This window comes from Lipomyces japonicus (assembly GCF_038497905.1).
Source record: "Lipomyces japonicus strain CBS 7319 unplaced genomic scaffold V1514scaffold_10, whole genome shotgun sequence".
Taxonomy (NCBI): Eukaryota; Fungi; Ascomycota; class Lipomycetes; order Lipomycetales; family Lipomycetaceae; genus Lipomyces; species Lipomyces japonicus.
Genome location: NW_027117822.1, coordinates 215,111 through 226,505, shown reverse-complemented (window position 1 = coordinate 226,505; position 11,395 = coordinate 215,111). Strand labels below are relative to the sequence as shown.

The 11,395-nt window shown below is 43.2% G+C and overlaps 6 protein-coding genes across 6 annotated transcripts; 3 read left to right on the top strand and 3 right to left on the bottom strand.

Annotated features, from left to right (window-relative positions):
* Positions 1–26: 26 nt before the first annotated feature.
* On the bottom strand, positions 27–1,747 carry V1514DRAFT_327839 (Sodium/calcium exchanger protein-domain-containing protein). Its single transcript, XM_066927051.1, has 3 exons — positions 1,530–1,747; positions 254–1,467; positions 27–173 (listed from the first exon to the last, which is right to left on the bottom strand). The coding sequence occupies exons 1-3, from the start codon at positions 1,531–1,533 to the stop codon at positions 69–71; spliced, it is 1,323 nt and encodes a 440-aa protein (XP_066784555.1). The 5' UTR covers positions 1,534–1,747; the 3' UTR covers positions 27–68.
* Positions 1,748–2,533: 786 nt separating this feature from the next.
* V1514DRAFT_341702 (L-galactonate dehydratase) lies at positions 2,534–3,886 on the top strand (the record flags this gene model as incomplete). The annotated part of the gene is made up of 1 exon (XM_066929069.1): positions 2,534–3,886. The coding sequence occupies one exon, from the start codon at positions 2,534–2,536 to the stop codon at positions 3,884–3,886; it is 1,353 nt and encodes a 450-aa protein (XP_066784554.1).
* Positions 3,887–3,892: 6 nt separating this feature from the next.
* V1514DRAFT_366700 (autophagy-related protein 13-domain-containing protein) lies at positions 3,893–6,166 on the bottom strand. The gene is made up of 2 exons (XM_066929840.1): positions 5,903–6,166; positions 3,893–5,828 (listed from the first exon to the last, which is right to left on the bottom strand). The coding sequence occupies exons 1-2, from the start codon at positions 5,993–5,995 to the stop codon at positions 4,074–4,076; spliced, it is 1,848 nt and encodes a 615-aa protein (XP_066784553.1). The 5' UTR covers positions 5,996–6,166; the 3' UTR covers positions 3,893–4,073.
* Positions 6,167–6,279: 113 nt separating this feature from the next.
* On the top strand, positions 6,280–9,169 carry V1514DRAFT_304411 (uncharacterized protein). The gene is made up of 2 exons (XM_066925631.1): positions 6,280–6,755; positions 6,812–9,169. The coding sequence occupies exons 1-2, from the start codon at positions 6,330–6,332 to the stop codon at positions 9,047–9,049; spliced, it is 2,664 nt and encodes an 887-aa protein (XP_066784552.1). The 5' UTR covers positions 6,280–6,329; the 3' UTR covers positions 9,050–9,169.
* V1514DRAFT_327835 (60S ribosomal protein uL29) lies at positions 9,130–9,922 on the bottom strand. Its single transcript, XM_066927050.1, has 3 exons — positions 9,793–9,922; positions 9,355–9,720; positions 9,130–9,297 (listed from the first exon to the last, which is right to left on the bottom strand). The coding sequence occupies exons 1-3, from the start codon at positions 9,793–9,795 to the stop codon at positions 9,292–9,294; spliced, it is 375 nt and encodes a 124-aa protein (XP_066784551.1). The 5' UTR covers positions 9,796–9,922; the 3' UTR covers positions 9,130–9,291.
* A 199-nt stretch (positions 9,923–10,121) lies between these two features.
* Positions 10,122–11,196, top strand: V1514DRAFT_327832 (snare region anchored in the vesicle membrane C-terminus-domain-containing protein). The gene is made up of 2 exons (XM_066927049.1): positions 10,122–10,329; positions 10,395–11,196. The coding sequence occupies exons 1-2, from the start codon at positions 10,168–10,170 to the stop codon at positions 10,905–10,907; spliced, it is 675 nt and encodes a 224-aa protein (XP_066784550.1). The 5' UTR covers positions 10,122–10,167; the 3' UTR covers positions 10,908–11,196.
* The last annotated feature ends 199 nt before the right edge of the window (positions 11,197–11,395 follow it).

The window sequence follows — 11,395 nt, the reverse complement described above, 5'->3', positions numbered from 1 at the left end:
ATGTGGGAGTTTACCCATAGGAGAAATATGTATATAATTTCATATTAATACAAATTTTTATAAGAAATTTACATATCCGAGGGATAGTACAGAAACGTGATTGCAATGATCATGTACGTGCCCAAAAGCATAGCTCCTTCAAGCCAATTTGAAATACCATCTTGAATTTGCGCCTAAAAAAAAAATCGTGTTGTGTCAGTGTATCAGAGCCAAAAAAAAAAAAAAATGAAAAAAATAAAATAAAATTACTTACGTTGGTAATAAAAACTGAAACAAAAAGAACTGCAGTTTCGAACGTGCTGAAAAACAAGGTCATGGGCTGGTTCATTATCCATCCAAGAATTACAAGGAACGGCGTGAGGAAAAGAGCAATTTGCATGGAAGAACCAAGGGCAACGCCGATGGCAAGTTCCATCTTGTTTTTCATGGCGACCATGACGGCAGTCACATGCTCGGCGGCGTTTCCGACGATGGGGAGCAAGATAAGACCAATAAACGTTTTTGAGAGACCTGTGGACACGACAAGGTCGTCGATCGAATCAACAAGATAATCTGCACAGATAGATACAATGACAGTGATGGTGGTAAGCGCAACCAGGCAGGTGATCACGCCTAACTGAGCTGGCTCTTCGTCCTCCTCTGCCTCAACGTCTTCAAATAGCCGCGCATGGGTTTTAAGTTGAAAAAACAGGTAAAGAACATAAATGATTAAAAGAACAATAGCTGATCCGCGTGAGATTCCAAGAATTTTGGCCTCGTCCAACACGCCAGAGTCGCCATTGATCGTGGCCCGGAACGCAGCCGGAATGAGCAACGAAGCCGTAGCAAGTGCCATTAATGATGACATTGTCTGGGCCACAATGTTGGAAAATCGTTGTTCTTCGTAATAAAATCCGCCAAAAAGAAAGCAGCATCCAAGAACAAGAAGAATGTTTGAAAGAATAGATCCCAGCATTGATGCCTGAACAATAAGAATTTCGCCCTTGGAAAGGGCAACAACAGAGACGATCAACTCGACTGCATTGCCAAACGTTGCATTCAACAGACCGCCGAGAGTCTGGCCGACATGTTTGGCCAATTCTTCAGTGACAAACCCTAGCAATGCAGCAAGAGGTACAATGGCAAGGAAATTGATCGTGAACACGAGATATGAGGTTGCGTGAATGGCGCCGAAAATGATTCCGAGAGGGACAAACACAAGAAGAATGTTGACATAGGAGGATAGTAATATGATTCTAAACAAACTGATGGTATATTTAAGACCAGAAGGAGTAACAGATCCGGATCCGTTCGGTCTGCCGGGTGCATCATCGAGGTGTTGCTGTTGTTGATCTGCGACATCGGTTGCATCAAGAAGTGGAGTTTCTTCTATATCAGACGAACGGCGCAAACCCGTAGCGGACAGGGTGGAATTTGTTCGGGACCCGCCAGGCCGAGAAAGAATTGATTTGGCGTTTTTTAGAGATTCTTGTAAATCAAAAGGCGTCAGTGGTTTAAGATTGAAAAGTTGGTTCGAGCTGAAAACATACGCATTGTAGTAAGTTGTTACCGTGCTGGAATAAGACCCACAAAAGGACAAGTACAACTAACCAGAATATGGAGTTGCAAACATGGATTCAAGTAACCGCAAGCCGCTAGGGGAGACTACAACAACATGAATACGAAGCATGGTTTAGTTTATATAAACCACAATTGATTAATTGATGGCCTCAACGTAAAAAAGTCAAAAACTAATTTAAAGTTGAGCTGAAAGGGGAAGGAGGAAAAAGGAAAAAGGAAAAAGGAGGCTGTGTAACCAACAGATTAAATATTAACTATATCACTAGCTACCTAACTAACTGCAATTAACTATGCGTGGGCCGAAAGCTTAACTAGCGAGTCAACTAACTAGCCAACAACTGTAAATATAACTAGATTCATCAGACAGACATGCTTGATTTAGCCAATAATAGGTTTTATGGATCATGGTTGACCCATATTAAGCACCATGGCGACCAAAATAAATAATCATGACCATTGATGAGTTTGCAACTCGGCTTAATGTATGCCGGTCATTTCTTGAAACCCCTATGACATAAATTCAGACAAAACATTTATTTTTGATGTAATTAAATCAATCATGTTTGCAACAGGTTTTCTTTGAATCCCCTCGGGACTCAATCGGGCCGGTCTTGGTGGACAAGGCAGCTCTTCCATCCCGGCTCATCCACGTCGCGGGTGGGCCGGATTGTTCCCAGTGGAAAAAAAACGCCCAACTATACGTATAGTTACTCAATCGAGTAATTGCAATCTCATAAACTACGTTAGCTCGAATTCGCATGCAATCCCGGCGGAATCTTTCCCACTTGTACCGTACCGTGTTTGTGTGCACCCGCTATCGCTACCGACGGATAAATCTTGGCCAACGACCATCACCAAGTGGCAGTACGAATATTTGCTTACCACATCGTCAATGCCGTTCGGTCATATATATCATTCGATTCACCTCGGGCCAGTCTAATGGCAAATCTTGCTCAACACTGCACCATACACAATGACGGTGAACGGCATTGAAATCGTGTCCTTTGACGTTAAGGACGTGCGCTTCCCCACCTCGCTCGACAAGACCGGCTCAGATGCCATGAACGATGCCGGTGATTACTCCGCCGCTTACGTGATTCTTCGCACGAACACTGCTGACCTGACCGGTCACGGCATGACGTTCACGATCGGCCGTGGGAACGACGTCGTATGCTTGGCCATCAAAAACGTGGCCCACAGGCTCAAAGGCAAAAAACTGGCAGACCTTACTGCCGACATGGGTGCCACTTGGACGTACCTTGTGGCTGATTCCCAATTACGTTGGATCGGTCCCGAAAAGGGCGTGATTCACCTTGCGCTGGGCGCGGTCGTGAACGCGTTATGGGACCTGTGGGCCAGGAGCGTGCACAAGCCGTTATGGAAATTAGTGGCAGATTTCACTGCCGAAGAATATGTTCGTTGCATTGATTTCAGATACATTACGGATTCGATCACGCCAGCCGAGGCTATCGAGCTTCTTGAACAGGCATCTGATGGCAAGCAAGACCGCATCAGGCATGCTGAAAACAATCACGCCGTGCAAGCCTACACGACGTCGGCCGGCTGGCTTGGTTACGGAGACGAAAAATTGAAATCCCTGTTGCGACACGCGGTCGGTCAAGGTTTCAAATATTTTAAGCTCAAGGTCGGTGGCAACGTTGACGACGACATACGCAGGCTCACCATCGCTCGCCAGATTTTGGGTTACGACAAGGGCAATTACTTGATGGTGGATGCAAACCAAGTTTGGTCCGTGCCCGATGCAATCAATCATATGAAACAATTGGCAGTGTTTAAGCCCTGGTTTATTGAAGAACCCACGAGTCCGGACGACGTGCTCGGTCATCTCGAAATTAAAACCGCACTCAAGCATCATGACATCAAGGTTGCCACAGGCGAAATGTGTCAAAACCGGGTCGTTTTTAAGCAATTTTTAAAATCTGCTGCAATTGATATTTGCCAGATTGATGCTTGCAGGATCGGAGGTGTTAATGAAGTTTTGGCCGTCCTGCTTTTGGCCAAAAAATATAACGTGCCCATTGTGCCACATTCGGGAGGCGTCGGGCTTCCGGAGTATACTCAACATCTGTCGACCATCGATTACGTCGTGGTTTCAGGTAAACCTGGCCTGCTCGAATATATTGACACGCTTCATGATAAGTTTTACTATCCTACCAAGATCGACAACGGGTTCTTTGTTACGCCAACTCAAGAAGGATACTCCGTGGAGATGAAGCCGTCTGCTTGGAATGAGTTCACCTACCCTGAAGGTAATTTCTGGCAAAGTGATGCTGCCGCGCCAATTGTTTTACAGAATTACAAGTAAATCAAATAAATTTTAGTTGTGCATATATTAGGAATTCAATTAATAAATAACCTCTTTGTAACGCTAGTTCTAGCCCGACCTATAACTTCGCATACACATTGCGTAAATTATTAAAAAAAATATATATATAAATATATCTGTAAAATAAAATTAAACCCCGTTTGAAAATTACGCCATGATGTTTATGCTAATGATGTTCTCGCGTCGCAACAACCATATCACTCATTGCAAAAAGTAACTCGTCATCGTCTCCTTCCCGAGCAGTCTTTGTAGTCTTTGCACTATTCCTTGCATCTTCATCTTCCGTTTCGTGTTCATCATGTTCATCCTCCTCAAACACTGCCTCGTCTCGATAATCTGCCGCATTCAACCCTTCACTGAGTCGAGATGGAATCGCAGGCGTATGCGGAGTATGCGGAGATACCGTTTTTACGCTGCTTAGTGAACGTTGTTGCTGTACCACTATTGAATTCGACATGCTGTCTGTCAAATTTGTATGATAGTCTTTTAATTGCTGGAACCTAGACAGTGATGCTTTGAGGGATGACCCGCTGGCAGATGACGACGCTCCGGATCCAGTCGATCCAGACCTATTGTATGACTTAAGCGGTCGACGAGTGTCCAGCATCTTCACAAACTCATCCAGTTCTTCGTCATCCTTGTGTTGCATTGAAGTAAGCGGTAACGTGTTTGAGCTTGGTGATCCGCTGGCTTGCCAGTGACCTCTCGATCCAAACGAAGACGAGTACCGTCGAAGACTACTGGTTCTAGACCCTGACGACACAGACGACACCACAGATGATGAAGAAACAAGTTGCAAGTTCTGCGGCGTTCCTGCAGCAATGTTCGGTATTACTTTTTGATGCTCGCGTGATAGTGATGATTGAGAACCTGACGACAATCTGCGATACGAAATTCTAGGATACGATGACGACGCGGTCTCTGATGAAGAAGGTGACTCTGACAATGGAGGTGCATTAAACGGTCGAGGAAATGACACCGATGGTGACCTTTTGGAATTATTATCGTGCGAATTGCTGCGGCATGCTGACGATGAAGACTCGTTAGTTGATCCACCGTTTTGGTAAGAGATCGACAACATTGATCCATACGATACGCTTGGATCTGCTGGAACGGAGTTGAACCCAGAAATCAATGGAAAAACATTACTTGCTGGAGGACTGCGAGATGATCGCGAATATCGTCTTGCTGGCGCGCTGCTTCGTCTCTCATCCAAGTTTAAAAAATGTGACGACAAGATCGATTCGGAGTCATCAACTCGAAACTCGCAATTTTTCCTGTACGTGACTTGAACTGTAAATGATCCAGCTGGAGTATCTATTTTCTCAAACATATATTTTTGAAGATGATCATCTTTTTGCCTTGCTCCTAGCGGCATCGATAGTCCGATTCTGCCGCGACTGGATACCGGATAAGCCCCGTTGAGCACCCGACAAGATACTTTCAAAGAAGACGAGTTCAACTTGACCTTGCTAAGCTTTTTGCGTAATCTCCAAGCAGGAAGAAGTCGAACGTATGCATACAGTGACCGAATCAGAACCGTGGACTTCTTGTAAACTAACGGAAGCTCACTTAATAAAGCTCCAATAATTCGCGGATCTAACTCAATCTGCCATCTCTCCAAAACTATCTCTCGAGATCGACTTGTTTCAATATTCCATCTCTTTCCCTCGTCATCAAGAAGAACAAGCATTTGATTTGCAGTTAAATCTCTAATGTCAATGACGGTTTCGATCAGAAGAGGTGGTTGCCCAGGCTGCCCCCCTCGCCATGTTCGTAGTTCATCCTTGAACGCTTCATTTTCTTCTAGCTCTAAGCCAAACCATTTATTGACCTTTGGTGATGTTCTTCCTTTAGAATAGATAGGATCAACCGATATGCGCGACTGAACTATAACCTGTGCAGCTTTAAGAAAAAAGTTCTGCAATAGTAATTTAAAACAAAAAAAATTCATTAACAAACAAAACAAATAATCGATACTATGATATGCCATACTTGGATCAACTGATTTAACTTGCTCAACTGTCCGGAATCCTGCACAGGCGGGTGCCGGACGTCATGAGCATACAAGGTAGCAGCCGCGCTCATGAACTCTGAGAGCCTCAGGCCTTGCTGGAGTCAAATATAAACCCTTTTAAACACCAAGATAATGGACCTGAAAATTCAAACGGTTATCAGATTATAGGAAATGCATACATATGCTGATGGTAAACCGCCAGATCAAGACCAGGTATGATAAGCATCGCAGGACGCGGTTGTTGGGAGGTTTGAATCGCGAAAGAGCAATGTTGTCATCGTACATGCTGGCTTTGGTGCGAGTCACCGTCACGTGAATTCCTCCGGAAATTGTTTTTAATCAGTACACTACCAAAGTAGTAGTCAAACATACAAATCAGGTACAAGTTTAATTCAACACCACTCAATGGTACTCCTGCTAGCCAGGCGTCGGATTTTACACGGCGTCCGGGTACGTAAAGCAGTTGTCAAGTATTCCACTCTCAAATATCCTGAATTGGATTCGAAATGGGCTGCAAAATGGAGTCGAATGGATGTACTTCCTGGCATCCCGGCAAAGGGGAAATTCTACGTATTGGCAATGTTTCCGTATCCTTCTGGAAATCTTCATATGGGTCATGTTAGAGTTTATACAATTTCAGATGCGGTTGCCAGATTTAGACGACTATATGGATATAATGTTTTGCATCCTATGGGTTGGGACGCGTTTGGTCTTCCGGCAGAGAATGCTGCGAACGAGAGGGGCATAAGTCCAAAAACATGGACTTATTCTAATATTGAAAAGATGAAGCAACAACTTCAGAAAATGTTGGTTAGTTTGGATTGGGATAAGGTAAAAAAAAAAAAACCTTCTTTTTGCTCATTTTGCTAATATTGAACTTCAAAAAGGAATTTGCTACTTGCTCACCCGAATATTATAAGCACACTCAAAAATTATTTCTAGATTTATTTAAAAGTGGGTATGCATATAAAAAAGAAGCTCCAGTCAATTGGGACCCCGTGGATCAAACAGTTTTGGCGAATGAGCAGGTCGACAGCTCCGGTAGGTCATGGCGATCTGGCGCGCTTGTGGAACAGAAAATGTTGAGTCAATGGTTTTTTAAAATTACCGGATTGGTAGACGAATTAGATCGTGATTTAGAACTGCTCGATAAATGGCCTAATTTTGTGAAACAACAACAGAAAAATTGGATTGGAAAATCAAGTGGGGCTGAAATTACATTTGAACTAGAGTACTTAGACGATAAAATTACTGTTTACACCACCAGACCAGACACTTTACTAGGAGTCCAATATCTTGCAGTTGCAGATACGCATCCTTTGGCATTAAAATACGCCGCGCGGGCTGATTCGACGTTTAAGACTTACATGGAAAACCTAGAGACTAACCGACAAGTATCCATGGACGGGTTTAAATTGCAAATTAATGCCATTAATCCTCTAAATAACGAAAGAATACCTGTCTACGTGGCGCCTTATGTTTTAGGCCAGTACGGTCACGGTGCTGTTATGGGTGTTCCTGGACACGATGAACGTGATTTCAAGTTTTTAAAGACCAATCTTGAATCTTTTCAACCCAAATACGTCGTCGTTCCACCAAATGGTGAATTACCTGACGGAAGTGCTCCTTACACTTCCAAAATCGGTATCTTGGCCGAAAATTCGGAAAAATATAAAGGACTGTCTGTGGATGAGGCTACCGACATGATTGTGACAGACCTCGAGAAACTTGGCAAAGGCAAAGCATCTGCCACGTATAGATTACGTGACTGGTTAGTTTCCCGACAAAGGTATTGGGGTGCTCCTATTCCGATCATTCATTGTGGCACTTGTGGACCTGTCGGTGTACCAGAGTCTGATTTGCCAGTTAATTTGCCAACATCGGTACCTCTTGCTGGCTCTGGCTCACCGCTAGCTAGAGATGAGGAATGGGTAAACACTACCTGTCCTAAATGCGGTGGCGTAGCCAAAAGAGACACGGACACCATGGATACATTTGTCGATAGCTCGTGGTATTATTTGAGATACCCCGATGCTCACAATGCAAGCTCTCCATTCAGTTATGATGTCGCGTCTTCGATGGTTCCAGTGGATTTGTATATTGGAGGAGTCGAGCACGCAATTTTACATCTGTTATATGCTCGCTTTTTTGCAAAGTTTTTCGCCAAGCAGGGAAGTTGGTCGGGCGGCGATCTTAATGGCGAACCATTTAGGCAACTAATCACTCAGGGCATGGTACAAGGAAAGACTTATACTGATCCTCAAACTGGTCGTTTTTTGAAACCAGACGAAGTCGATTTTTCGGATTCGAATAATCCCATTATTATCAATACCGGTGGTGTTCCTAACGTGTCGTATGAGAAAATGTCAAAGTCAAAATACAACGGTGTTGACCCGGATGACTGCATTGCCAAGTACGGAGCAGACGCGACTCGTGCGCATGTTCTTTTCCAAGCTCCGATTTCAGATGAGCTAGAATGGGACGAGGCAAAGATCGTCGGCATTCAGAGATGGCTTGCAAGGGTATGGAGACATGTGGAGAATGTTTCTCAACATGTCAAGGCTTCAAACAACAATTTGACCTTGCCAACCGAGTTGACAGGGGAAGACTTGAAGCTATGGATGCGAGTGAACAACTATATTCGACGAATTACTACGGCGCTGGAGAAGACGTTTACTCTCAACACGCTAATTTCGGACTACATCAAGCTCACAAATGCTATTACTGGTGCGTTCGGGAATGTGTCGTTACCAGTTGCACATAATGCTACAAAAGTTTTGATCAAAGTCATTTCGCCTGTTGTTCCGGCAACGGCTGAAGAATCCTGGGCTGCATTGTTGGAAGCAGAGAATACCCCATGGACCTCGGTTTTAGAAATCGGTTCATGGCCTGAAGCTATCGAAATTCAATCAGCTAATTCTCAGGTCTTGCATAATGTCATGATCAATGGCAAGAGACGATTTGGAATCGATTTGAATGAGTCTGATTCAGACGATGACAAAGTTGAAAAGATTTTAAGTTCCTCAATGGGCCAGCAATGGTTAGTGGAGAATGCAGCAGGAAAAAGTATAACAAAAGTCATTGTTGCCAAGGGACGTCAGACTATTAGTTTTGTACTTAAGTAAGACACCAATCATTTTGTACAATCATTCTGTACATATTTCGCATATTTTGTAAACATCTTTGTACATAGAACAAAATAAAACCTCACAATTATAATCGGGGGTATCATATATTTTCTGCAACTAAATGAAATCAAATAAAAAAAATGACGGGTTATGTGTAGAATACTCATATATTCACAAGTAAAGATACATGCATGATCACTAATATACTAAAAAAACATTAAGCCGAACTTTTTAATCCCTTAAGCCTATATAAAACAATTAGAATCTAAATGATCCCGTAGAAAACACTCCAAGCAACATACCTTCAAGGCGTATTTTCTCTGTGGGAAAGCAACCTGCTTCTTCTTCTGCTTCTCGGTAATAGCAACCTTTTGGTGCTTGGTGAGCTGTCTTCTGAGAGCACGGGTCTTCTTTGCACGGAGGTCAAGCGGCAAGTACTTCTTGCCCTTGTAGAACAGACGAAGCTGTTCTCTTGACTGAAGGTTGATGACAGTAAGAATACGAGCGATCGACTTGCGGACAGTGTGTAATCTGAGGGCGCTTGAGCTGGAAGAAGATCCACGGGCCTTCTGTGCCTTGAGCGATGACAGCTCCTGCTTCAGCTCATCGAGCTGCTTCTCAAGTTCGGCCTTTGACTTCTCACGAAGAGTATATGCTTTGACACCGGGCTAAATCAAATAATCTGTCAGAATGCACATGTTTGATTGAATATAACTCTGTTGTAAAATACAATAACGTACCATTGTTGCTGATACTGTGATGATGTTGATCGTCTATTTGTTGGCGCTGGCCTCTCTCAAATTCACCAAAACCCGGGATTGGCGTAGAGCTGGTTGTGGTGAACAGGATCCGGCGTGGCGCCAAAAAAATAAAAACGTGACTGTTTTGCAAGTGTAAATTTAGGGCTGTGCCCGATGTCAAGCATTTTAAAAAGACCTAACCACGATTAATTTTAATCACGTGACTAAGTTGTGTATGTAAACGCATATGCCATATCTGTCTAAATGTTTATGGCAGCATGGGATTGGTTCAAACCCATTAGACGTTTTGCCTTGATGGACAGCCTGCTGCGAATTCAACATCAGCGCGTGAGGTCATCAACCAGCAGATATATAATGAGCGGGTCTTTTGGGCAACTGCGCTCTCAGGCACGGCAGTTGGAGTCTCAAACGGAGTCGCTTTTTTTGACATACTCTTCATTCTCTCAGCATACGGCGACAACGCCTACGGAGGAGGAAAATAGGGTTGTCAGAGATCTTGAGGAAACATTGGCAAAGGTGGGTTGCCAAGTGCAACAAGTAATTTGATGATGAGATTATGTTACTAATTGCATCTCACATAGCGAGAAGAGATTTTATCTTCCTTGGCGCGCATATTGGACTCTGAACAGTTGTCCTCGGCTACGAAACTCCACCATTTACAAAGACATAAAGAGATCCTAGTGGAACATCAGAAGGAATTTGTGAGATTGAAGAGTGCTGTGCAAAATGAGCGTAATCGTGCAAATTTACTGAACACAGTAAGAAACGATATTGACTCGTTTCGGTCAACGTCATCTGCGGCTCCAGTTGATCCGCGCAGAGAAGCCGATTACATGCTTAACGAGCGGTCCCGAATTGACAGATCGAGCAGTATGGTGGATAGTATTCTATCTCAAGCATACGCTACTAGAGAAGAGTTCGGAAGACAGCGTGCAATGCTGGCCAACGTGCAAAGGAGAATTACGGGAACCGCCAGTCGAATTCCTGGCATAAACACGATAATATCAAAAATCAATAATAGGAAGAAACGCGACAGTTTGATTATTGCGACTCTTATTTCGGTTTGCATTTTACTGCTGTTCTTTATCAGATAGACAGGCTGCAATTGTTTGTCTATTGTTTTTTCGTATTTTTTTTTCTTTTTTATTTCACTATGCCAATGTGTTAACTTTGCATGAAATGAAAAGTCATATTTTTTTGTTGGGATTTTTTTTTACTATTTTCTTGTGAAAATCACATATATGTACTGCATGCTACGTTTCAGTTGTCTTTGTTGTTCCAGGCGCTTGTTGATGTATTTATTTATTGTTATTTGGGGGTTTGGTGTTTCTGTTCTTCGATTCGATGAGACGTACATAATATATACTATATTATCTTTTCGGATAATTTCACCCAAGATTTCCCATATTTATTGTACAGTGTTTTGTAAGATTTGACAGCGTCCATATAACAGACTGTTTTGTTATAATTGTAGCCGACCCCTGAAATACGCCGAGAAGCTGTTGTATATTTGATCGAACAACGAATCACTAGACTAGCTTCAAATCTATTCTGCGTCAATACAATTGTCGACATGAAGTGA